This window comes from Penicillium samsonianum (assembly GCF_028829775.1).
Source record: "Penicillium samsonianum strain IBT 33392 chromosome Unknown utg000005l_segment0_segment0, whole genome shotgun sequence".
In the NCBI taxonomy this organism is placed as follows: domain Eukaryota; kingdom Fungi; phylum Ascomycota; class Eurotiomycetes; order Eurotiales; family Aspergillaceae; genus Penicillium; species Penicillium samsonianum.
The window spans coordinates 1-25,774 of record NW_026643263.1 but is presented as its reverse complement, the minus strand read 5'-3'; the positions used below and the strand labels follow the sequence as shown (position 1 = coordinate 25,774).

General features: G+C 45.2%; 7 protein-coding genes across 7 annotated transcripts; 4 read left to right on the top strand and 3 right to left on the bottom strand.

Annotated features, from left to right (window-relative positions):
* Positions 1-980: 980 nt before the first annotated feature.
* Positions 981-2,629, bottom strand: N7471_008900 (CFEM domain-containing protein; the record flags this gene model as incomplete). Its single annotated transcript, XM_057281619.1, has 8 exons — positions 981-1,243; positions 1,300-1,367; positions 1,447-1,829; positions 1,881-1,948; positions 2,012-2,048; positions 2,106-2,290; positions 2,342-2,477; positions 2,531-2,629. The coding sequence occupies 8 exons, from the start codon at positions 2,627-2,629 to the stop codon at positions 981-983; spliced, it is 1,239 nt and encodes a 412-aa protein (XP_057132502.1).
* A 1,291-nt stretch (positions 2,630-3,920) lies between these two features.
* On the top strand, positions 3,921-6,155 carry N7471_008899 (AMP dependent CoA ligase; the record flags this gene model as incomplete). Its single annotated transcript, XM_057281618.1, has 11 exons — positions 3,921-4,166; positions 4,218-4,270; positions 4,322-4,499; positions 4,550-4,781; positions 4,840-5,075; positions 5,142-5,196; positions 5,250-5,343; positions 5,399-5,488; positions 5,560-5,680; positions 5,744-5,760; positions 5,822-6,155. The coding sequence occupies 11 exons, from the start codon at positions 3,921-3,923 to the stop codon at positions 6,153-6,155; spliced, it is 1,656 nt and encodes a 551-aa protein (XP_057132501.1).
* Positions 6,156-13,255: 7,100 nt separating this feature from the next.
* Positions 13,256-13,567, bottom strand: N7471_008898 (uncharacterized protein; the record flags this gene model as incomplete). The annotated part of the gene is made up of 2 exons (XM_057281617.1): positions 13,256-13,404; positions 13,489-13,567. The coding sequence occupies 2 exons, from the start codon at positions 13,565-13,567 to the stop codon at positions 13,256-13,258; spliced, it is 228 nt and encodes a 75-aa protein (XP_057132500.1).
* A 2,171-nt stretch (positions 13,568-15,738) lies between these two features.
* Positions 15,739-16,967, top strand: N7471_008897 (uncharacterized protein; the record flags this gene model as incomplete). Its single annotated transcript, XM_057281616.1, has 4 exons — positions 15,739-16,002; positions 16,062-16,286; positions 16,338-16,480; positions 16,538-16,967. 4 exons carry the CDS (start codon positions 15,739-15,741, stop codon positions 16,965-16,967), a joined length of 1,062 nt encoding a protein of 353 aa, XP_057132499.1.
* Positions 16,968-17,766: 799 nt separating this feature from the next.
* N7471_008896 (uncharacterized protein) lies at positions 17,767-19,751 on the top strand (the record flags this gene model as incomplete). The annotated part of the gene is made up of 8 exons (XM_057281615.1): positions 17,767-17,883; positions 17,933-18,003; positions 18,060-18,083; positions 18,138-18,227; positions 18,282-18,364; positions 18,418-18,815; positions 18,882-19,211; positions 19,269-19,751. 8 exons carry the CDS (start codon positions 17,767-17,769, stop codon positions 19,749-19,751), a joined length of 1,596 nt encoding a protein of 531 aa, XP_057132498.1.
* A 3,260-nt stretch (positions 19,752-23,011) lies between these two features.
* N7471_008895 (class I SAM-dependent DNA methyltransferase) lies at positions 23,012-24,047 on the top strand (the record flags this gene model as incomplete). Its single annotated transcript, XM_057281614.1, has 4 exons — positions 23,012-23,374; positions 23,442-23,545; positions 23,619-23,796; positions 23,859-24,047. 4 exons carry the CDS (start codon positions 23,012-23,014, stop codon positions 24,045-24,047), a joined length of 834 nt encoding a protein of 277 aa, XP_057132497.1.
* A 758-nt stretch (positions 24,048-24,805) lies between these two features.
* Positions 24,806-25,648, bottom strand: N7471_008894 (class I SAM-dependent methyltransferase; the record flags this gene model as incomplete). Its single annotated transcript, XM_057281613.1, has 1 exon — positions 24,806-25,648. The coding sequence occupies one exon, from the start codon at positions 25,646-25,648 to the stop codon at positions 24,806-24,808; it is 843 nt and encodes a 280-aa protein (XP_057132496.1).
* Positions 25,649-25,774: the final 126 nt, after the last annotated feature.

Genomic DNA, 25,774 nt, shown 5'->3' with positions numbered 1-25,774 from the left:
TTTATCTCAAGGGCTTGAATTGGTGAAGGCGGCTTTAAAGAAGTCTCAGTCTAACAAATAAACTGCAAATACACCAAAAAATGGGAAATCGCTTCTTAGGACCAAAGCCAATGTCCTATTACCTATATATACAAATAGGATGATAGTAAAAAAGACAGGATGCTAAGACTAGGAAGTTGAAGCGGTTACAGACAAAGCATGCCAAGGAATTAGAAGCTCAGCAGCGAGCTTAGGAAGCTAGGGAATTAGCTGAAGCTGAGCATGAAGCTTCAATGGTGGCAAGGGATAGTAATGGTGGGAATCGGTATATAGATAGTCATGGTGGTTACATGTAAATAGTATTTTCATAGTTTAACAAATTGAAAATCTTGCATCTGGTGAAAAAATTGCATTTGGTGGGGCGCACCAATACACACGGCAGGTGTATTGGGCGCTTGGCACGGTTACACAACACAGCAGTTTTATATCGCCAAGCTATACAGGAGTGTGTGAAAAGTGGTACAGGATCGAGGGCGTGGGGTGTGTGTTGAAGCGGGGCCCGGGTCCTACCCGCGACCAGGGGGTAAATGACGTTCATTTGGGCTTTGTGTTTATCATATTTGCATCCGTGCATTTCTTTTGTTTAGTCTACATCTTTCGATTCGAGGGCGATTGATCAGAAATTCGCAAGGCGAGTTCCCAGACGATCGCCCAGTGGGCTGGCGACCACCTTCCAGCTGTCAGCAGGCCTGACAGCACTCCCGCATAGCAGCATATATATAGAGCGAGCTACATCGGGCAAATGAGTTCATCATCGTCATCAGCCATTTCTATAACTAGGCATCGACCAGTTCTCTCAATGCTTGACAGGAGTGTTTCTATTATCCCTAAGACACGAGAACCCACATATACGGACATTTGTATGTGTATGAATAAAATTGGAGCATCTGATCCTTCAAGCGGACCTCCCATACTTTTGTGTAATTTTCATAGTAGGTAAACTAGATATCAGAGTGGCTTTTCATGTTACCCATGTCATCCATCTCTATCAATTGGACGAAGCTTGTGTTTGGGCCGCTACTAGTACCAGCAGTCCGTATTTTTTTCTGGCTACTACTTTGTCCCACACTGCTAGCTCCCTTTGTTGCGCCGAAGATAGATGGGAGTAGACGACCAAGCAACGATCGCAAGGCCGGCATACATAGACAGAAAATGCCAACATCGATTTCGATCACGGACCAGTAGCCACCTGGAGCATTGTCCCCTGGAGTAGAATCCCATTAGTTGCCTGTTAGTTTCAATAATCGGGAGGGGTCGTACATGTGGGATTTGTGCTGGTGGCGAATAGCTTCAGCATTACGGCGCGATAGACACCAACTCCAGTAATTCTATTCGAACAGGACCGATTAGTCCATTTACTGTTTCATACTGAAGTTTTGATCTGTCGGGAAATGAGATCTGACTCACAGGAATCCAATAGAAAACATCAAGAGAACTTGAAGCTTTGTGGTGATTGATGCTTGCAGCTTCAGTACCTTCGGAATAGGCAGGGCAATGACCCATACGTCCAAGACAATATTCAATGCGGCAGCGGTGACGACCATTGCATTTGTCTTCACGCATGTACCTTGATGTTCTCCATCCCACATAGTCCAGTTATAACTAACAGGCGAACATTGAAATGCGAAAGCAAATAGGAAGCCCAGCCAATAGCAAATTGTCACAATGCAAGAGATTTTAATAATGAGACGTATGCGGTCGGTCGGGAAGATTCGTAGGTAGAATAAGAGGAAGCCGATCTTGACGAGCGAGACACATGAAATGTAGAGGAGCTCTTGGATATAGAACAGCTTTTCGAGGTCGTTAGTGCGTGAAAGTATGCGTAAACTGGCCGACCTTACGTAGAGGATTCGAGTGATACTGTCGAATTTCAGAGTCCAGATATCTTTACCTAGACCTGCCTTGCCAACTGAAGCCATTGTTAACAACTTTGTACTTATGGAAAGGAGAGGGATTGATCAATGCCACTCACGCAATATTGAATCCGTATTAACAGGCACTGCGAGACACTGCGATAATTTAGCTGGAAGTTCCCAATGATATCTGCGCAAGACATGTGGACTTACCCCAAGGAGAATTGTTACCCAGTCATCTAACCCCACTTCCAACTTGGCGACCACGAGGCGGGTGTACATTCTCATAATAATGAGGACAATGAAGATGCTCATGCCTACCGCCGGCACGAGGATACTCGGGGAAGTCTGGTCTCGAATGGGCGACCCGCATGTTGTATCAGTGATGTTGACAGCAGCTATGCGATTCATTAGCATGGTGAGAGCAGAATATGCTCAGTCTCACGCACTGAGAGATTCTTTGAGGGTGCAATTCGCCGAGACGCAAGCGGTCAATTCCTTGTTGAGAGGGGCATTCGTGCAAATGCATGTCTGGTTAGTGGAAACACAAGACGATTTGGGAAGAAGGTCGGCAATGCAGAGTTGCTGGAAAGGATGTTAGCTTTTCATTGAGTGATTGGATCTCGCCCTTATCTCACAGCGCACGACGGTAGGGACTGCGTTTCGGCGTATGAGAGATCAGCAAGCAAAGGTGCCACAAGAGACAGTAACGCAGCCCAAAGTCGAAAACATCGCATTATGCTGTGACTGAGAGTCGAGCCACGGTGTGAATCACTCAGCAAGAACACTCTGAGTTTATGAGATACAGAGTGAGTCTGAATTCATCAATTTAGAAAGAAACCGAAGCCACACATGAAGAGAAGCAGAGCATTGTGCTAATCCTGCTTTCGGGTCGACCTCTTTTGACCACTTTGACCCCTTTGACCTTGGCAAATTCACTGCAGCTCCCTTTTGGCCCCATATGCATGATCGGCGTGTCTATGCGAGTGCTTGACCCCTGGGCTAAAAGGATCGCGCAGTAAATGGCCTATCAGCTCCATTACTCGTCTAAGGTCGCATTCTGACGATGATTGAGCCCTCAAAGGAGCCTAATGGGGCGGAAACGTGAGTGACCCATCTCAACCCAATAATCGTGAGATCCCACATGCATGAATTGTTACGCTGGCGTATATAATTAGACGGAAAACGCTGGTTACATAATAAAGTTTGATTTGGTGTTTCAAAAGGTCGGAACACAATGTAAATCAAAGCGAAAAAGGATTCGATCGAGAACGACTATTACCGCTATTACCGCTAACTTGTGCTAGCTGCTTATGTTCGGCGGATCTTCAAATGGAAATCCGCACTCCGTACATTTTTTCTCGGAAGGATTCCCATCCCTTCCCTGATCTGAGACGCACGTGAAAAAAAAAACGTCGGAAATTTCTTCTCTGTCATAAGAACCGGTCCGGCTGATAAGCCGAGTTGAGAAAATCTGAATACTGGGGCACAAGGAGTATTTAGAACTATAGCAGTTTGAAAAACCAACAATCGCGTAGAAAAAGAAAAAAAAAAAAAAAACCAAACTTCGGTATAAACATGTGTAGAAACCTCGGGACTCAGTCCGAATGAATTTTCTCAAATCATTGGGTTTGGGGAAATCGAGTTTCGTGTTCGGTTCAAAAGTGGGGCCACTTCAAAACAAGCCATGCTGTTTTGGCCAACATCCGCAGACCCATCAACCTGGCACTGCATGTGTAGGGTGACATAGGGCCAAAAGGAAAACAATATGGGGCCAGGGGCCAAACGGATAACACGGGCCAAACGGCCGGGCCATGCACTACTTAAGTCCTAGCGTGTACCAGGAGGTCCTCAACCGCCCCCAATTCCCCTCGCAAGCTAACTAGTTGGAGCGCGTACTAGAATGGCTAGGAGGCTCTTAGTCACCTATCGGATCCTAACAGACATCCATTCATCGTTTATAATTTTTCGTCGCTAGACATTTGAACCTACTTTGCCAACAGCTCACATATCCTACTATCTTTCATCATGGCCCTCTACAAGTCACCAGTAATTCCAATTCATGATGTGACCAATCTGTCGATCTCACAGTTCATGACACAATATAATCCCGACCAAGTATCCGGATCAAAGATCGTCCATGTGGAAACTTTCTCTAAGGAGGCCATTACCTATGGCTCCCTTCGCGACCAGGCTGGGCGGGCTGGCTGGGGCTTGCAGACGAAATTGGGGCTCCATCCAGGTGATACCTTGCTAGCATTGGTCAACAATTCGGTGGGAGGATCCGGTGAATCTCTTCCCTGTGCTTTCTAATTGGGAATGTAGAATGCCTTCGTCCTCCTCGCTCATGCGACATGGTGGACTGGTGCTATTTTCGCGTGAGTCCTCTCAATGAGAGATCTCAGTAATCCCACTAATTAGACTACCAGGCCTCTCAATACATCCGCAACACGGGATGATATTTCGCATGTCATCAATATCACCAAGCCAACGCATATCGTCACTATCGAGGAGAAGCTTAGCACGGTCCAGTCGGCGCTTGCTTCTTTGCCAGAAACGAGTATCAAGATCGGGACTATCCGCTGCAAAGTAGGGGATCTACCTCAAGTATGTAGTACCATCTCCAGGGCAAGTGGTTTCAGGTGTTGATCTTCTAGTTTCCGGACGATATCATCGGCAGAACAGCTAAAGAGAGTATCCCCCCCTATGACCTCCAAGGAAAAAATTCCAAGGATGTGGCAAGCACAATCTGCTTTTCCTCAGGCACAACTGGGAAGATGAAAGGTGTACAGCTTTCCCATTATAATCTCGTGATAAACTCCCTTATCATGCGTGCCACTATGCCAATTCGGGTCAACTCAAGGGTCCGCGAGGTGTTCTTTGCACCGTGTAAGTTAGTTGCTCCGAAATTTTCGACTTATGGCCTTGTTAATACTTTTATCCCCAGACTGCCATTGTTATGGACTCTCTCTAGTGGTGATGTCTGGCATGTGGGCTGGAGGGTTTTATTGCAGTCTCCCTGCCTTTGACCTCGAGGCATTCTGTCAAACGTCGAGCGAGATGAAAGTTACCGATCTCCATCTTGTGCCTCCTGTAGCGCTTCTTCTTGCCACATCGCCTGTTGCTCAAAAGTATGACTTGGCATCGTTGGAAAGAATTGTCATTTCTGCGGCACCTTTGAAAGTACGCTAGCCGATGGACATTACCGAAAATTGCGAAAACATGAAATGCTCACTGTATGCCTTTCAGAAATCTGTTCAACTTTTGCTCAAAGAACGCCTTCCCCATACGAGTGTTGTTCAAGGTTAGTGCGACGGGCCCCATTTTTGATGGCACCTTACTGAAATTCAAGCAAAGGTTACGGGCTGACTGAATGCACGGGAGGTGTGATTCATCAAATCGACGAAGACGAGGAGGCGTTCGGATGCGTTGGCAAGCTTTTCGCTGGCATGTATGTTCCACCTACTGCTCTCTCAGGTTGATGATCACTGTTAATGTCATGATAGGGAAGGTCGATTGGTCGACCCCAAGACACACAAGGACGTTCCTCTCGGCAACGAGGGAGAGTTGTGGCTACGAGGGCCATTGGTCATGATGTAAGAAGATGCCACCTGCTCCCACGCGCAGGTCTGGCTTATAAGATGGATTTCACTAAATACGCATCTAGGGGTTATGTTAACGACCCTGTGGCAACGGTCAAAACCTTCACGGACGGATGGATCCGATCGGGAGATATCTTGAAGATGGATAAGAATCAGAACTTTTGGGTCACCGATCGTTTTAAAGAGGTACATTTTATTTCTTGTCACGGCTCCATACAAGGCATTAAAGAACTGACCAATACCAATCAGATGATCAAATACAAGGGGTTTGTTGAGAAATCTTCAATCTTTGACTCAATCACTGATGGCTAATCGTTACTTCATCAGATTCCAAATCGCCCCTTCAGAACTGGAAGACATTCTTCTACGCCACCCTGAAGTTACTGACGCTGCAGTTTGTGCAGTTTATGATGACTCGCAAGCGACTGAAGTGCCACTTGCCTATGTTAGCCTCTCGCCACGAACAGTGGAGCTGGCGAGCCCTGAGAAGCAGAAGGTCCTTGACGAGATCAAGGATTGGATAGATGGGCAGGTTGCGGGATACAAAAAGCTCAGAGGTGGTGTCCTCCATTTGCAAACCCTCCCAAAAACTCCGACTGGAAAGATTTTGAGAAGACTTCTCCCAGCAAAGTTGAATGAGAATAGAGAGGCTAAGCTTTAGGTGCTTTGGCTGAAGAGAAAGGCTTGTACCTGTGCGGCTGTGCCTTAGTCAGTGCCCCACTGTCGGTGGATTCCGTATTGTAAAATGTAGGGTCCAATCAATGGTATTCAACTCTCTGTATTTCTGTATCGGCTCTCTACACAATTTATATGGAGCCTCGATTACATAACATAAATTACGAAAACATGTAGGATTAATAAATCCTCCGGTATACCGGCGTAACTGCGCCGACACACCCCCTCAGCGATCCCAGTATGGGATTGCTGGACCCTGTAGATCTGCATATTGATCTTCCTAGGCTATTAGATAGCCTATGTCCACCATCCTGAGCATCCGTATGAAACTCTTATGCTTCTGCCGAGAGAGTAATTTGGTGAGTCTATCGGCAACTATGTTCGCCGTTGGAACCCATTTCACCTAAATGCGTCCTTCTCTGACCTCCTATCTCAACTAATGTGTTACGGGCACTCCCGTCACCAATCAGTGGAGATCCACAAGCCACACCGATGGGCCACCGAGAGCCAACCAATCAATAAGTCACGTGATACACCACGGAAATATATGGTCTCTCCGTTGTACCCCCATGATATAGAATAACACACGGTGTTAGCGAACCTAAGAAAAGCCATGTTGTAAGGAACCACGGATCCTACGATATGAGCTACCGCACGATAGTAACCATTATAGGAGCCCTAGGGACCTAGTGAGCGGGACACGTGACTAAGATATATTGTAGGATAAGACTTATCCTAGGATGAGACTAGTCGTAGGATAGCCGTAGAATATGCTTGACTAAGCATAACCCCGGTATTCTATAGGAAAAGGTTGATCGTAGGATACGCCTAACTAAGCGTGACTCTAGGACCTACCCTATAGGAGTATACCTAGGAGTATACCGTGACTCTAGTATCTACCCCTAGGGGGTAGATTAGGGAGTAGGCACGAAGGATATATAAGGACACTCATTTATATACTTAGTATAGTTCTTCGTCTTCAATCATACATTGTTACTTATATATACCTTTAGAACTTTAGTGACTCTTACTTGATTATAACTTGACAACACCTACGAGTAGACTAATACCCCGGTATAGATCTCCTCGGCGCTCTACCTAGCATCGTTCCTCGATACCTTAAAAGGACCCATCCTATAGTAAGGCCTATTAGGCAACAGTACGGTTGAGAGAACAGATCGTTAACGTTAGAAACCTGAGAAGTTTAAGGCAAGTATAACCGAATCCTTCTAACTTAACTGTGACCAGTTAGCAGTGCGTAACACTAGGGTATTAGACCTCTTTGAACCCTATGATAGGTTATGATTATTTATAATTAATTAGCTTCGCTAGTGATAGTGTTATACTAGTAAGTTATTAGGGTAAAAGAAGGATACGAGAGCATCGATCGTGAGGATAATCATAACCTTTTAAATCTTTAGGGCTGAAGCGGTCATACCCACTATATCCATAATCGAGATTTTGCGGGTTACTATTACTAGCACCGGCTCCTAAGAGGACTATAGATATCAATATATCCCTATAATTATGGTACGTACACTAACGATCGAATTAAGGATATTTTAATCTAGTTCTTTTCGAGTCAGCATATTTCTTGAGAGCAGCTCATGATTATATTATCGTGATCGCCTGCTTAGAGTAAACCCCTCCATACATTACATATGTAGATTCAAGAGATGCCTCTCGGGTGGTAAATCGTCCTGAGATGTTTCTCTTGTAAGTAAGTAGCTCATGTTTGTGCAAAAATGACAAGTCGGACTTCATATTTTGATGGAGAATCTACGATGTGATGATCCAGAGATGGAGAAACAGAGCAGTAGATTCAACTGGGAGCAAAAGGGACGGAGAGGAAGAAGAGAGAGAGAGAGAGAGAGAGCTATCTGGCTATCTACTACTATGGGGATCTGTCCCATGTGGGGACTGCTGCCTGAGGCAGAACCAGGCACCCAACATCCCCCTCACAGATCCTAATCCAGTCCATCAAAAAATAAGCGAGAATCAATTCTGGTTTGTACTATAAAAACTCCATTTTTCTTTGTCGAATTAGATCATTCCAAGCAGCTCAATGAAGGTTTTAAACTGCTCTTTCGCAAGTGCTTTGGTGAAGCCGTCAGCTATATTTCTCTTGGTATCAACTCGGTGAATGTTGACATGGCCTTGGGCGACCGCGTCTCTCACGAAGAAGTATCTCAATGTCAACCAGCGATTAGCCGATTTACCACCCTTCTTTAACAGAAGCAGTTATGAATTGATGTTGTCAGTGTAGATCGTGGTGGTATCTGGCCTCGGTAGTTATAGAGAGTCGGCTATTTTATTCAGCCACATAGCATCTCGGGATGGTTGATCGAGAGCATACCACTCTACGATAGTGGTTAAGTTCGTAGTAATTGATTGCTTCTTAGTGGACTAAGTAACCGGTGATCCTACAAAGAACCATACCACTCCCTCGGTCGACTTGCTATCTTACCAGTCAGCATATAAAGCATCAGCATATGCCGAGAACTATAATTCATCTGATCGTCCAAAGATGAGGCCGTGTTCATTTCCCTATAGGTATTTAACAACATATTGCATTGCTTCCATATCGTGAATTGTTAGTGTGGCAAGCCTATATTATAGTCTGGTGACAGCAAATCGGATATCTAGTCTTATTTTGATAGCTAGCCAGTTTAGCATACCAACCACTTTTTAGTAGTGGTCATAGCTATCGTCGTCGAGTACGGTGGAAGCATTAGTATCATCCTCTCTCTAGCTAGGAGGTAAGGGAGTATCCTTAAAGCCTATCATATCTACCACACATAGCACTTTCTATACGTATACTAACTAAGTTATAGTGATCGTTTTATTAGCGTAGTCACGGTGGAGAGCATAGTTGAGATACTATTTCGGCTCTCTAAGATCTTTCATATCATAAAATTGACGTAGTTGTTTAACCACTTCCTCAATCTCAGCGTTAGTGGGAGCAGCGATGATAAAATCGTCAACGTGGATCATTATAATAGTCATCTGGGAGCCCTTGCCTTTAATATAGATATAGGGGTCGTCTTCAAGTGGGTGGAAACCGATCTAGCGTAGCTTACAATCCATATCTTCATTCCACAAATATACAGAGTCCCGAAGACCGAATAACGCCTGGTTTAGCATATATACCCACTAATTGGAATTTCCTTCAGCATCAGAGTACTCGAAGCTAGTGGGTTACCTTATATAGACAACTTCAGCGTTATCTCTCGAAGCATTGAGATAGGCGGCGGTGAAATCAACCTACCTCCATTTAAGGCCATAGATAGCAATAAGACTAAGCACGATCTTAATCAATATCTCAGAGACAACTAGGGCGTAGCTTTCGCCGTCACCTTTCTCCTAGAAGTTACCATATACGACCCATCGGGCTTTCCAGCCGTAGACTTCGTCTCTTATATTCGTTTTAACAGTCAGTCTCCACTAGCTAGGAAGCACCTTAGCCTTACGTGGTTTCAAAGTGAGAGTCTAGGTACGTTTAACGTGTAAATCCTCCAGCTGTTACTCCATTACTTCTTTCCATTAAGGCTAGAAAGGTGATTTCTAAGCTTACTTATAGGTTGTAGGAAGATCGATATCTTTGGCGAGTAGCGGTTTACTATTATATATAAATGGTATGTTGATATCGACTTTAGTTGTCTTTAAATTGTCTGTCTTTAGATCGTCTGGTATAACAGCCATTGAGCTACCAGTTCCACTAGGTCCCGTAGACCCCTATCCTCCCCCCTCCGTCAAGTTGTTACCACCTGGTTCTATAGATCGTGCTCTTTTAGCAGCTCTCTTTTCGATAGCGAGAAGCTTCCGTGTGGGATCGTGGTACCGTTCGGGGGGAACGCCAATGTTAGCTCGTTTCGAACGACGGGGTGGGGGTAGGGATAGTGCGCTAGTTAGATCCGGAGAGGAAGAAATCGAGATAATCTCACGACTAGGTGATATCTACGATCTAGTAGTTACTAGGGTGATCTCACGACTTGGTGACGCCATAGTTTGCTATATATGAGGTTGCTTAGTTATAGCTCGTTTAGTTGGAGCTTGTTTAGCTGGAGCTTGCTCGGTTGGAGCTTGCTCTATAAATGCTTGCTATATTGTTTCTTACTGAATTGGAGAAGAGAAAGGGTAGTGATACTCAGCTCTCTATTGTTCTAGGGATAGGGTATCCTCCCAAGTGCTTGCTGTCTCTCTAGCGATGCTTTGTTCAATTAAATTAGTATATTTATGAATATCTTGTATGCTAGTTTGTATGTTATCTATCCGTGTAGACAGTTCTCTAAGTCTTCTTTCAAAATCAGCCTTCTTGGCTTCCCGAGTGGTTTGTTTAACTCGCTAGGTAGCTGGAGTAGAAATAGGCTCTTCTTCAATCGTCTGGAGACGGTCTGGAAGTGTATTTTCTTAAACGATCTTAGTGATTCTTGGTGTAGTAGGTTGAGATCTTGTAGCGGTTTGAAAACTTGTAGTAGGTTGAGATCTAGCAGTAGGCGGTCTCTCCCTAATATCTTGAAGTCTCTAGCTGAAAGAACTACCTCGTCTCACTAGAGCGGGAGCATAAAGAAGCCGTTGTTAACGAGCGATCTTTAGTGTTTCTAGCATTGTGGAGACACTGCTATAGATTGTTAGAAGTTGAATTGTAGAAGGTGTAACTGGAGCTTGCTGATAAATAGTGACGATCTCTTTCTGTGGCTGTTGCTTACTCTCTACTAGAGTAGTAGGGAGTTCAATGGTGTTATCACTATCTCTAGGGGGGCTAGTTGGCTTTAGTTGAATGATTGTGCTAGCACCTAGGTTATTATCTTCATTGTCACCTAGCTAGGGAAAGCTAACATCGCGAGATATAGTGAGCTTCTTAGTGTCAGGATTCCACACCTTGAATATATGGCCATTATCCCCCTTATAGCCAATAAGTACTCCTTTCTAGGCTCTAGGCGCTGACTTCCTGGCCTATACTCGCTTAGGCTTTAGGATATAGACATACACAGTTGATCCCCAAGCACGCAAATGCTTTAGAGAAGGCTTAGGATTTTCAATATTGAGCTCTTATCTCTAGTGTGTTAGCGGAGAAATGCTAGTCTTCGGATTGACTAGGCGGTTGGTAGTGTAGATAGCGGCTCCAACTACAAGTGGCTAGAGCTTCTCCTTATCTAGCAGTTTAACGTCGATAATCATCGTACGCTGGATGTCATTGATATATCCGCTATAGCGCTTAATAGCGCCATTTGGCTTAGCTATATAAGGGGGGGTGATTTCAAAAATCATACCACGCTTTGTTCCCCACTCACGAAAAGTTATGAATTCCGATCCACTATCTAGGCGTGTAATGCTAGGGTAGCGGCCGGTGCGTAGTTTGACGCGCTCATAGTATTCAACTAGCTTATAAAAAGCTTCACCCTTGTTTGTAAGAGTGGGACCCTTATTAAGCCGAGTAGCATCGTTAAGAATTGGTATCTAGTAGTTCTCACCGTTTGGACCGGTGGGCTTCATTAGCTAGGTATCAATATAGAATTTCCAGCCAGCGTCTTAAACTCTGAATTAGGGTTCACGGGATATCTTCAGTTTGGACTTGCCCTAGAAACAGGCTTTATAGTCAAAGTGCTCAGTGCCGTATTGTTCATCGTTACCAAGCTACTTAGTATGCTTCAAGGTGGAGATAACCTTTGCTTTACTAGTATAACCGAGACGTCGGTGGATCTTATATATAGTCACTTTGTTGACAAAGCCGCATTCCTCGATTGAATTATTATCTGAGTCGTAGAACAGATCTTGATCGGTGATAGCACGGTCTTCATCGGGTCCAATCAAGTATAGGACGCCAGTAGACGTATCAGCATATCTAATAACTACGCCGTTACCGTTAGTGAGCTATTTTGTGCGGGTGTCGTATAAAATGTCTTACTCTTCTAGCAATTTCTATATACCAAATAGCTTGCCATTACCACTAGGACTATAGTAACTAGTGGTTAGGAAGGTGTAGGTTGATCCATCTTCTAGTCCAGCTTTAACAAGTACCTCTCTATATCCCAGTGTGACCACTCTCTTTCCGGAATAGTCTCTATATGCATACGTAGTGCTGGGATAGTCCAGTTCGTACGTATAGAAGTCGTCAAAATCGTAGGTTAGTGTCTTATCTGAGCTAGTGTCAAGAAGCCAGTCATTTAGCCTATTAACTAAGCGTGCTATAGCAGCTATAGCTATACTACTTTATCCTTTATTCTTCGACGTAATTAAATAGTTCCACACATTAGAACTACTAATCTAGGAAGAAGGTGGATTTAGTGAGAGGTATACACAGTTCCTAGCAGCGTGAGGGCTAAAGCCACAGTATCCATATATACCACTATCATCCTTTTATATGCCGTTGCGCCGCTCTTTAGCGTATTCATATATGTCTTTACTAGTAGGGGGCTGGTTACGGAAGTTCTTCTTCTTCTTATTGTCGTTGGAAGTGGTGTTATCTTAACTTTTATTATCTTTTTCTTAATTAGCATTGTCGTTGCTATATCCTCCACAACCACCTCGATTTCCGCTACGACTTCCGCGACCACGGTTATTTCCTCTGCCACTACGGCTAGCTGACTGAGTAGTATTGATGGATCCGGTGTCTCGCTCGGCGACGGTTTGTAGGTTCTTACAATATTGTTCCATCTTATCGAGGTTAATCTTCTTCGGTTCGGTGTTACCGATCTCCTTAATAATGAATTGCACTTTTAGCATCTCTTTCTCAAGTTGTTTAAGCACCTAAGTGAGAGTATAGAAAGGGTAAGGTACGATTTTGAATCTAGTAAGTACGTGGTACTACTTTTAGTATTCGGTGATATATTCTTTGGCGGTATTGAAACTCGATCGTCGTATTTTATCGAACTTCATGATTTTATTGATCGTATTGTCTGCTTTGTCACTACCCTAAACCATCGTTATAAGCTCGTCCATCATATCATCTGCATACTAGGGACGGTGTGCCATATTCTGGATCCTTTCTTAGAGTGTTTCGTCAATCTAGGTGTATATCCAGCTAGCAACCATACGAGACCAGTAGACCCATCTGGTGTATTTGGGGTGTCCCTTAACGGGGCGCTAGATGCTGCTTTCGATAACCTTCTCTAGACATAGAGGAGCGAGAGCGTATTCCACTAGAATAGCCCATCCACGGGGGTTCTTCGAGTCATATTCAAGCTCTTTTATCTTCATCATCTTAGTGGGAGTCGCTTTAGGCAAGTCATCACCTTAAGTGATTTCGTCATCGTTTTCATCGAATTCATCAGACAGGTTTGACTGATTGTTATTGTTAGTCGCTAGGTTCGACGTACCGGTGTTGTTACCACTATATATGGGCAAGAACTGAGGCTGTTGTGTGGGGTTGCCATCCCCGAGCTCCGTATCGGTCATGATGGGATCGATCGGGCTATATTTCGTGAGGCTTCGAAGGAATGTGGATCGTGATCCGATTGGTGAAAATCCTGCAAAGTGCGGGTAATCGCCGGGAAGTGGGTCCAGGAAGCGTCAAAGGAAGAGGGTGCTAGTGGTCCAGCTAGCAAAAAGAAAGGCGCTCATAACCTGATGGAGAATCTACGATGTGATGATCCAGAGATGGAGAAACAGAGCAGTAGATTCAACTGGGAGCAAAAGGGACGGAGAGGAAGAAGAGAGAGAGAGAGAGAGAGCTATCTGGCTATCTACTACTATGGGGATCTGTCCCATGTGGGGACTGCTGCCTGAGGCAGAACCAGGCACCCAACATATTTCTATACAAGTTTCAGGACGAAGTACATATATGTTCTTACGACTCCTACAGGGTGACGTTCGGCTCGCCTTCTTGATCTCAGAATTCAGGGAGGTCTAAATCAGTGCCAGATAATATCTGATCCCAGATTCCATGCTCCCAGGCACGCTATTGATTGCTCCCAGAAGTAGTAACCAACGCTCCCAGGGTACCACCTCTCGTTCCCCGGAGCTATAGGTCCTCTGGGACCATGACCATTCCTCCTGGGAGCGGGCAAGAGCGTGCCTAGGAACCATGCCATGGATCCTGGGATCGAATATGATCCCAGAAATGTGAGGGTCTCACTCGCGAGATAAAAAAGCGGGATCTGGTCTGGGTAATTAATATTTGGAATGCAAATTAAAACGCGGGCAAAGCGCAAAGACCCTGTTTGAAGAGACATGACGTTGATGAACAATAACATGCAACCAACGGTTATTTGGGAGTTGACCGAAAGCACAATCAACATCAACGATGCTTTCCACGACAATCAGTAGAATAAACGAGAATAAACACATAGTCTGTAAGACATCGTCGACGAGTAGTACAAGGCCCATAGTGGTGAAAGATGAGGGTCAACGGCAAGCAAACTTGCAGTTGTTGATTAAACAATCGGTTGTCTCAGAAATGCGAGGGTTGAAAAGAAAATTATAATTATAATTAATTCATTGTGTTTTTAAAGAAGTAGGGTGTTTATTGAATATGATTGGGTAGATAGCAGTCTCCACATCAAATCAGGCGCATTTTTCCTAATACCCAGACACCCCCCAAATCTACAGCTAAAATTTATTTTCACCCGTGCCTAGCTTAATTTATGCCATATTTTCCAGGTCCAACCGCCTCGTACCTTGGTGGCTTATACAGTAATAGTTCTCCATAATAATTAATAGAAGCCGTGCTCAGCGCGGAGAATCCTTCTCAAACCTTCACGAGAGCTTCTCATTAATTCATGTACAGGCTTTTTCATACAGGATGGATCGAAATCAGTTTCACCATTTCCTTACAGAAATTCTCTTACGTCGTTTGATCACTACACCGGGATTAAGTGCACTGAACAATACATATATGATTGGTCGGCATTATGATCTTTATATTAAAATTTTGCATGAAGGACATTGTTAGTTATTAGACCTGCATATTCTGCAGAATGTATCCCTACTAAAATATACAACCAATTGTATTGGACTATCCAGTCGCTAAATTCCGTTTTCTAACCACGGAGCTTTACGGCTTGCCGTGGCCCCGGCGAATGCAACATAACAACAATAATGTGACTATCTCAAACTCTTCTAGAGAATAATGGGACTAAATTAATATTTTAATAATAATGTCCCAATAGATCAAGGAGAAAATCTAAATGGAAAGAAATTGTTCAGGAAAAATGAACAAAACGACCCGGATCATTGTATAGTTACGTCTAACTAGCAGGGGTACGAGCAGGGGGGTTGACTGCCCTAAGAAAATCGCGCATCGCCCCATTGGTGTTTCCTCATGCGCAACTTCATGAACCTGCGATCTGGCCCCCTCAGTGGGTAGTTAGTCTCAAACAAGTCACACAACTCGCATATTGATCAAGGTTTTCGCCCCCTGTTCGATTTGTGACAATCCATGGGGTGTGGCGCTTTGGCTTTACCAAACAACGAATAATGTTTTAGAACATGGCGTTTTTGTTCAGGTCCGGAGTTGGGCTTTTACGGTGTTTGGAGCTACCTCTGATTTTTGGATCCGGGTGAGCTGAGAAAATCTTACGATATGCGATAACTGCGCACAGCGTTTCGAATCTTTGATTGTCGACATCATGCACCCGGAACTGAAAAACACATGGACTCCTGCGATCAATGTATTGACTTGGTTTATGCTGGTGACGGCCATTTTGAGCGTCTTGACTCGTTTGGGGACGAAGTATTTCTTCTTTCGCAAGTTTACGATTGATGATGGCTTTGCTGCGGCTTCGATGGTTCTCTGCATTGCGCAGTCTATCGCAGTCTCACTGGCGACTTCCAATGGGCTTGGACAGCATCGAGATATGTTGCCTGACTTCATGATTGAGAGTATGATGAAGGTGTGGATGAGCTATGCTCTGGCCAAAGCGCAACCAATGCTAATTTGGAATGAATACAGGCCGAATACGCCGCAACGATTCTGTACATCGCCAGTATTGCCTGCTCCAAGCTCTCGCTCTTGATCTTTATCCGCAACTTGACCCCCGCATCCTTGGATCGCCGCGTCGCGCTTACCTTGGGAGCGTTCATCGGGATATGGGCTATTGCCAGCATATTTACTGCCTCTTTTCAGTGCCATTTACCGCAGACATGGAACTATCTCAATGGGACTTGCTTTGACCGAGTATGGGAACATTTCGTTGCAGATATTGAGACCTTGCTAACGGTATTACAGACTGCCTGGTGGAATTATCTCGGCGTCACGAATATGTTGTCGGAAAGTGGAATTATAGCCCAGGCCCTGTTGGTTATCGTTCGCATTCAGACAGACTTGAGCAGAAAGGCCGGTCTATCCAGTGTGTTCTTGATCAGAGTTGTGTATGCGACGAATCATGCCTCCTACAAAGATTCTACTAACAACAGGCTTGTTTGCAGGGTCATTATCGCAATTATCTGCCAACTTGCTTACGCCAGTCATACTTCCTCATCTTCCGATTACACATTCGACACCTGGACCGTCGCAGTCTCCACACAAATGGCCCAAGGCTTGAGTATCGTCACCGCATGTTCTCCCCAGTTCAAGCCCTTCCTAGACAATCTCCGGTCATCAGGAATGGGTCTTGGAATGTCGAGCTCCGACGGCTTCGGCAGCAAGCACAAGACCTATGGCGTGAGCACGTTCAAGTCCCGTCGAACCCAAGACACTCGAAGCGATACCCACGAGCTAGTCTCGTTGCCTCGGGAAAATACCCATCGGACTGTAGTCACATCGGCGCCGGACGACGACACCGAAAGCCAGTCTAGTCACTCTAACATAATTATGGAGACCAGGACCTGGACTGTAACTCAAGGATTGCGAGATTGAACAAAAAGGGCTAGAACTATGGATTTTGAAACGTGGATCAGCAATCTTTTGATCCACCGTTCGTTTGTTTTTGTACAATATTGTACATAATTTTATATTTCAGACTAAAAACTCAAAATCACAAACAATACCCAGAAGCTAACTATGTTCCAGAAGCAGAAATTCAAAACAATTGGATAAAGCGCAGGGATCATCCCCACCACGCTAACGGGGGCCAGGATTTAGTGCCACTTTAGCGCTTGGTCTGGCCGTCCGGCCCCCGGAAGCCAGGGCTTGGGGCCGAAGTACAGTAGAGAATTACTTTCATTTCTAAAGTATAACTACATTGTTCTCCTTGGCATTCCCCATTTGGCTTTCGCCACGTTATTATGTTGCATCGTGTCGGAACACCGTGGTGAAACTAGTAATTGTGCCGATTAGTCACGCCACAAAACAGCCGCCCTGGAGCTACAACGATATTGGGGCATAATTAGCCGCTCTAAATTGACGTTTAAAGATTGGGAAGAGACTCGAAGGAACGTTAAGAAGGCCTGAAAAAAAGCGCATAGAAAAGGCACAGAACTACGACAACAAAGTGTAATCAAGTGTCGACTTTATGATTGAAACGGAATGTATTATTCGTGTCTGGTGGGTCTTCATACCCCCTGCTCGTACCCGCATTAGCGCATAGAGATGCCCCCCAACCACATGCAAGTATGTTCAGAATTGATTACACTAGTTTCGCCAATTTCCGACAAAAAGTTCAGCTCTTCTGTTCGTTTTTTGCTTCTTCCTTTTCGGTAGCAATCACTCGTTCATGATGCCGTCTCAGTATTCGAAGCAGATGTCCCCGGGTATGCAGGAGATTGGTCATATGTCAAGCAAGGAGATTGATGATGCCAATCTGGCGCGTATGGGAAAGCGTCCCGTTTTGAAGGTAAATGAGTTGTGGAATATTCTATGTGATCGGGGTTAACGTGAAACAGCGCAACTTTGGGTTGATGTCGATGCTGGGTTTCAGTTGTACAATTTTGATTACTTGGGAAGGTATTGTGGTGTAAGTGATCCTGGACATCGAAAATGCTTCCTGATCATTGCTAACAATGTGAATAGGCTTTTCTTGCAGGCTTATCAGAAGTAAGGAACGGAAATATGCTCGAGGTCGATGCAAAGGTGCTGATGGTGGTATAGTGGAGGTCCAGCTGGAGCAGTATATGGATTTCTCTTCGTTTGGGCGGGTGTCGCAGCGACATTTGTGGTTCTATCGGAATTGGCATCAATGTATGCAATACCCCGCAAGTTCGCTGTACGAACTGAAGACTAACTTGTCAATAGGGCTCCAACCTCGGGAGGACAGTACCATTGGTGCTCCATGCTAGCCCCACGATCTTGTATGAAATTGATGAGCTATCTCACAGGTGAGTAACCGGGACTGATAAAATGCATCAGCAATGTGCTAACACAATATCAGGCTGGCTTACTGTGATCGGATGGCAAGCTACATTCGCTACATCTTGCTATCTTGTTGGTACATTGATTCAAGGCCTGGTCGTGCTCACAAACGATACCTACGAGCCCAAAAATTGGCATGGCACTCTTCTCTTCTGGGCAATCGTGGTGTTCTCTGTCGGCATCAACAGCGTCGGAGGAAAAGTTCTTCCTCGTTTTGAGGGCATGATTCTGATTTTGCATATTCTGGGGTTTTTCGCGATTCTTATCCCGCTGACTTATATGGCGGATCACGGAACATCGAAAGAGGTTTTTACAGAGTTCCTCAACTTGGGAGAGTTCCCTTCTCAAGGACTCTCTTTCTTCGTCGGAACTGTTGGCTGCATTTTTGCGTTCGCCGGTGGTGATGCAGCGGTTCATGTGCGTCTACCCCATTCTCATCTGAGGTCAGAAATAGAGAAGCTAACAAAAGTATCCTCTTTTTAGATGTCCGAAGAGATCACAAATGCTTCGGTTGCAGTTCCGACCTCAATCATGTTGAGTGTATTGATCAATGGATCCTTGGGTTTCGGCATGTTGATCGCCATGCTTTTCTGCAGCGGCGATCTAGGCTCAGCTTTGGATTCTCCAACCGGGTACCCTTTTATGTCGATTTTCTATCAGGCAACAGGGTCGATTGCTGGAACTGCCGTAATGGGCTCAATCGTCACTACCATGGGTGCCACAACATCAGTTGGCATGTTGGCGTCCACATCCCGTCAGTTCTGGTCTTTCGCTAGAGACCGAGGCATTCCTGGCTGGCGAGTGTGGAGTAAGGTATGAAAACAATAAATTGACCCTTATCAGAACACTAAACTCACCATGAATTAACAGGTCACTGAGGGTACTGCTATCCCCCTTTATTCTGTGTTTGCGACATCCGTCATCGCCTGTCTTCTCGCCCTCATCAACATCGGCTCGCCTGTCGCATTCAACGACCTTTGCTCCATGTCTATCTCTGGTCTTTACCTATCATACATGGTTGTTGGAAGTCTTCTTCTTTGGCGTCGCTGCACGGGTGGAATCAGCTCCGTTCGTAGCAGCGACTCGGCTGTCGTCAATACTGCCGGCGCGAAGCTTGTCTGGGGACCTTTCCACCTGCCTGGAATCTGGGGCATTGCTATCAATGCCTGGGCTCTGATCTACATGACTATTGCTGTCTTCTTTACATTCTGGCCCACCTCTTGGGTGGTGAATGTTCAAACGATGAACTATAGTGTGGTTGGGACTTTGGGTACAATTGTTCTCAGTCTTTTCTATTACTTTGTGCGTGCGAGAAAGGTTTACAATGGACCGGTGATGGAGTTTAGCTCATAAGCAAGGCGCATCAGCGGGGATTAGTCTTCGTGGCTTGGGTTTGGTGTATATAATTTTGGTCAGGCATAAAGCTGCGCGGCCAATCGCCTTGATACATAGATAAAAGCATATTTATAATAATTTCGAGGCAACAGAAGAATGAACAACTATTTCAATGTTGTACAGCCACCTTTCGAGCATAAATCTTGTATTGATTTTCAATCATAAAAAGGCGAAGTTTAACCACGAGGACAATCCCCCAGCACATCTTGGCCAGCAATACTAAAGGAAGAAAGCAAAAGTAGTAAAACATGCTAAGACATGAGAGTTAGAGTTCGAGGCTCAGGCCCCGGCGCACAACCATCCATATTTCGGACGTTGACCGAAACCTTGAATTTAGAGTAAGAACTCAAATGTGGCTCCCGCAGCTAGACAGACGGATCAATTTGATCAATGCACGTTGGCGAGGGATTGATCAACTATGCTGATCTAGTTTCTAACGGTCTGGGTTACAATGTAGATAGTTTTGCAGTTGAGATCCCCTTCGAGATGTCTAGTCGATGCTTCGATGTTACCCCCACAGCCAACATTTGAGGGCTCTGTGCAAGGCGCAAAACAGGGTCAACTTTACCCTAGAGCATAAGAAGTAAGATGTGGCAATCGGGGATGTGGTATCTATCGATCCAACTATCCACATATCACAACACAAATCCAACATTTAAGAGGCCATGTTTGCCCTCGTGGTAAAAGCTTTCATGTCCTTCCTTTGCTTCGATAAATTGACAATACAGCACCGTGATTAGCGACGCCAAGCAATCCTGGATCACAAGCTGTCACAGCTATCAAAGAGGTCCAATACCTCAGACGCAGAAGGTCACAATGGACGTACATGGCGATCAACCGTGTTCTGCTGCTGGCTGAAAGAAAACGGCTGAAGCTCGATCAGGGTCTTGGTAAAGACATTGGAACCCGGGTAAAGGCATCTCCACCATCATAATCAAGGAACAACGGCTTCATCAAGGCAGAAAAGCCTGAGGCTGTGTAGCCTTTGTTTGTATCGTGTGTTTTGGAGCAATAAGCTCATACGACGAACTGAGGGAGTGGTCAAAAAACCACCAGGACCCTTCGGGACAGGCTTATTCATGGTTCCCCCAGTTCCCCGAAGGATTTGTATGGTATGACGGGCAGACTCGAAATTACGGTGTCATAACACGCCGAAGTTCAGTTGAAGAGACCCCTGAGATCGTTAGACCGATCTTAACATCCCCAATCAATCATCTGATTCTATTGGACATGTTTAGTACTAGCCAGTACATCAGTTCCTCATCCCCACATCATATACTACGGCTAATGCATCCATACCCAACTCTAGGGCCAATGTAGGTCAATACGAATGGGGCCACTCGGACAGCTGAAGGAACCCCAGCTCGTCTTTTTGCCACAAACACTCGAGAATTTGAAGATTGCGGCTCTACGACCTGGCGCTCGATCTGCGACTGCGATATATTAAAGAACCAATCAGCTCACACCACGACCCTCTCGCATGCTTGGATCTGCAGTTTACACCGCATAATAGCATCCATGATGGTGTTTATAATGCAATACAATGGTTGGAGTCGACACAAAACCAGGACGGTGGCTGGGGAGAGACACTGCACTCCTATAAGGATCCTCTGCGAGCTGGCTCCGGTCCATCAACGGCATCACAAACAGCTTGGGCCCTTATGGGCCTGATCCCCTACTTACCACCGTCGACAAGAGTGGTCAGCAAGGGGGTAGAGTATCTGTTGCGAACACAGACGAAGGCCGGCCTTCAAGGGGCGACATGGCATGAGGAATATTTTACCGGGACCGGGTTCCCGAACCATTTCTATATCAGATACTCACTTTACCCTCACTACTTTCCGTTGATGGCGCTTGGTCGGTACGCAAGGGCGATGGGACAACATCCTCTGAGTGAATTTGTATCTCCCACACACCCCAATCTTAGGGCCGGACAACCCGGTCCCGTGTCGCCGCTGAGGAAGCAACCTCATATTTAGCCTCATCCATTCTCAAGATTATTCGAAATATCATTTCTCCTTCAAAAACGTCGGACCGTTTCCTAAGTCGGTCGGACTTTGTATAAATCCGCCCCATTTTTCTGCAAACTGCCATGAACCTTGGCAGCTAGGCGCCCAGCTCACAATACCCCCAAGGAACAAAATTGTTAACGCACCAGCTTGAGAATTGACCCATACGATGTGTCCATCATGCTATCCGGTGCTTGGTACTCTGGAGACGCTCCCAGCTGTTTTTCAACCAACGCACTGTAACGATGGCTCTGAGATATCTTCCATTCTCCATACAACTAATTCTCCATACAACTAATATTTCCCATAGGTAAAATCAAAATGACAGCTATGAAAAAGGATGTAATTGACCTGTCCAATTGTAACAGCATTTTCTGAACACCTTGAAAACCAATATATCCTCAAACGTGATGGAAAGTCAAGTTATTGAAGCCATGTGCTCACAGTGGCCGTGCAAAAATTGTTGTAATGAAAGAATATTAACAGTTCTTTCCCTTTTGGTTGAAACGTGATGTGTAGACCTCGCCACGGCCCATGGGCCCCGCATTGGGCTACTTCCCATGGGCGGGCGGGCCGTTTGACTGTCGGCCCATGGGCATTTGATGGCCGCCCATGGGCCGCTTACTAAGAATAACTTCATTCTCATGAAATTTCCATAATTTCACAATGTGTTAGCTACGTAAATATCCTATAATACTACGTATTTATATTATTTGAGCAGAGGGATATATAATAAATGGATTCAGTTAGAATAAAACTGAATAAAAATAGTAAACTGTTGAGTCTGGATGGAATTGAAATTGTGATCCAAGATACATAGAAATAGTGATGCGACCGCAGTGAGTTAAATATATATTTGGCTACAAAACATCCTGAACCTACAAATTCACTCGCAATATACTCTCTACCGGTCGAATTAATAAACCTACTATGAATACTACATACTCAATATTATAAATAATGGGATACACCTTTATCCTAATAAATTACCTATACTATTAGCAGTTATTGGAGGTAGGTGACAGTGACAGACGTAAATAACCGAATAAGTTTCCAAAAGTTGAACCCCCTATTTAAGACCAGTAAGTCGTAATTATATGAGTCATATTTGCCAAGGAGGTGTTTCTCGTAACCAAAACACCATCGAGCCGCATCATACAAGTGGTCTACACTCTTTTACTTGCCCGAATATCTGAATTTTTGCTGGATATGGCTTCAAACGATTTTCCACTGGCATCCTGGGAGAATTTTGCCCATTCTTGGGATGAAGGAATGGGGGACGAAGGAAATGACTATTTCCGCTTTCTAGAACTTCCCATTTTGGAGAAGCTGATTGGTAGATTAGAAGGATGCCGTGCTATAGACCTAGCAACGGGAAATGGTCTTGTGGCTCGCTGGTTAGCTCAGAAAGCTGCTTCCGTCATCGCAACCGACGGCGCAGTATCGATGATAGACCGTGCAAAGGCGCGAACGGACACTTCCCAATATGGAAATAGGATTTCCTTCAACCGCCTCGACGTCACAAAGCAGTCATCTTGGGATACTTTCATGGCGATCGATACTTGTCTCATGGTCAGTTCACGACCTGACTTGTACAGAGACTTCTTGCCCCTCTCATGTTAACGCACCTCTTGAATAGGATGACGGTTTCGATGTAGTCACAATGAATATGGCTCTCATGGACATTCAGGATCTGGGGCCATTGGCAAGATCTCTAAGACTACTGCTCAAACCGAACGGTTGGTAAGCGTTGAGCTTTTTTGCCTCCGTCAAACATGATTCTGAATGCTTGTACAAACTAATAGCTATCTCCTAGCTTCGTTGCTACTTTGCTTCATCCGCTATTTTTCACATCTGGAGCAGCTCGGCAGATAGTAATCCATGAGGAACCAGAGACTGGCCAGCGAATTGTCGACCGCTCCATCGTTATAAGCAAATACTTGAATGTTCCTCCCGCAAGGCAATTGGTTTTTGGAGGGGAAACCGAGTCGCCGGTAGGTGACCAGAAACCCTTCCTGTCCCGTTAGGGAATAACAAGTCTAATAACGCGCGGTAGTACCTGTTCCATCGGCCTTTAAACCAGCTCTTTGCACCGTTCTTTCAGGCAGGTCTCGCCGTGGATGCACTTGAAGAGACCAATTTCGACGAAAGCTTTCGTGATCCCTTACGTGAACATGCATCGAAGAACTTTACTGAATTTCCAAAAATACTCGGCTTCAGGATGAGGCGTGTATCTGAGATTTAGATGGACAGGAACATCACAAGGCTCTTCAGACCACGGCGGAGCCGGCTGAGTAATTCAATGCTGGCCATAGCCGAGCACGCCCTGTCCGCAGTGCGCATGGTATCGATTTCTCTAGCACCCGTCTAAAAGAGGTCATTTGGTGGGGGGAAATGGTGTTTTAACCCAGATCGCCAGGTCTTCAACCTGCCTAGAACATTCTGTCAGATTCCTTGGAGATTTGCAGTACTTTACAATGACTCTTTGAATGAAATCCGAATAAGCAGGGGTTATATATAGAGCAGCCCGATGAGGATTAGGGCAAGATATATATCAATATACTCCCAGAAATTACTGGACTTAATGTTAATACCCGCTAAAGCTATGATTTACTGAAGGTAGAAATCTATGGTACGGAGAAGGGTTTACTAGTAGCTTACAGATCAGTCACACTGGTTTAGTCACCTTTTTCAATCGAACTAGAGGCTAGACAGAGTGTACCCTTAAGGATAGATTCAAGGTTAGAAGAAGACCGTGCAGCGTTTCCTAATCAACTTCTCTCTCTTCGTCGGCTATCTCCTGTATTCCGACGGCCACCAAAACATCTCAAACCTATAATTTACTCCGAAACTGATACCAAGCCAGTCACATAGCACGCCGCAGAAGGCCGACGCAATCTGAAAGCAGCGAATATAGATCAAGACAAATGTAGATCAAGAATGTGCGCAGGCACTTATAGCGGGATGTGCATGCCAGAGATGGTTCTGCTTATATACAGATTTTCAGTTTTTCTCTGCCGAGATAATCAAGAAATAAGGGCGATGTCTCTCATCCGTCCACTCGGGGTGCTTAGCCACGTCCTCTACTGAGGGAGCCCAATCTTTGAAACCAGTCAAGGTGAAGCCGCTCTCCAAGAGGAGATTCACGTATGTTTCCACAGTTCGATGGTATTTCCTAATACCGCCAACTCCGAGCCAGCTCGTCACCCGCCACCCTTCGTCACTATAGCAATTCAATGGCCATATCTTCCGTTCCTGGTCGTTTTCTTGGAGGGTTTTCCAGCTTGGTCCTGGGCGAATAGGCGCCGAACATATAGGGTGCTCGACCGAAAACACAAGTTTTCCGCGTTGTCGAAGAGAGCAATGGATCTCTCGATACAGCCTTGCCAAATCCTCAACATAATGGAATGTTAGAGAACTATAAACAAGGTTATAAGACCCCATTTCTCGGTTATCGCTAAAGGTAATTGACTCAATGTCTCCTGTTTCGAAGGTGATTTCCTCGATAGAACTCGAGTCGAGATGAGAGGGACTCTCCTTGATATCGGTTTCGAATTGCTTTGCTCGACAAATCATTTTGTGGGAAATATCCACTGCTTTGACGTAAGCAGCGCCATTGTCCCGGGCCCATCGCGCGAACCAACCATACCCGCAACCTAAATCAAGAACACGCTGTCCTTCTAGGCTCTGAGCCAAATTGCTCGAAGGCAATTTGCTGTCGATTACCATGTGTCGAAGCTCAGGCCATTCTGGCGCGGCTGGTAGACCATGTTGCGAACGAGGAAGTGTTCCGTAAGCCAAGAAAAAAGCGGAATTATCATAGATATTTTGAGCTTGTGAGGCCATACTAGCAGAATGTAGTTTTCTAACATTCGTGATTTGCGGGGAGCTGGAGGATCTTAGGGGGTTTAGGGTTTAGGGTTTAGGGTTTAGGGTTTAGGGTTTAGGGTTTAGGGTTTAGGGTTTAGGGTT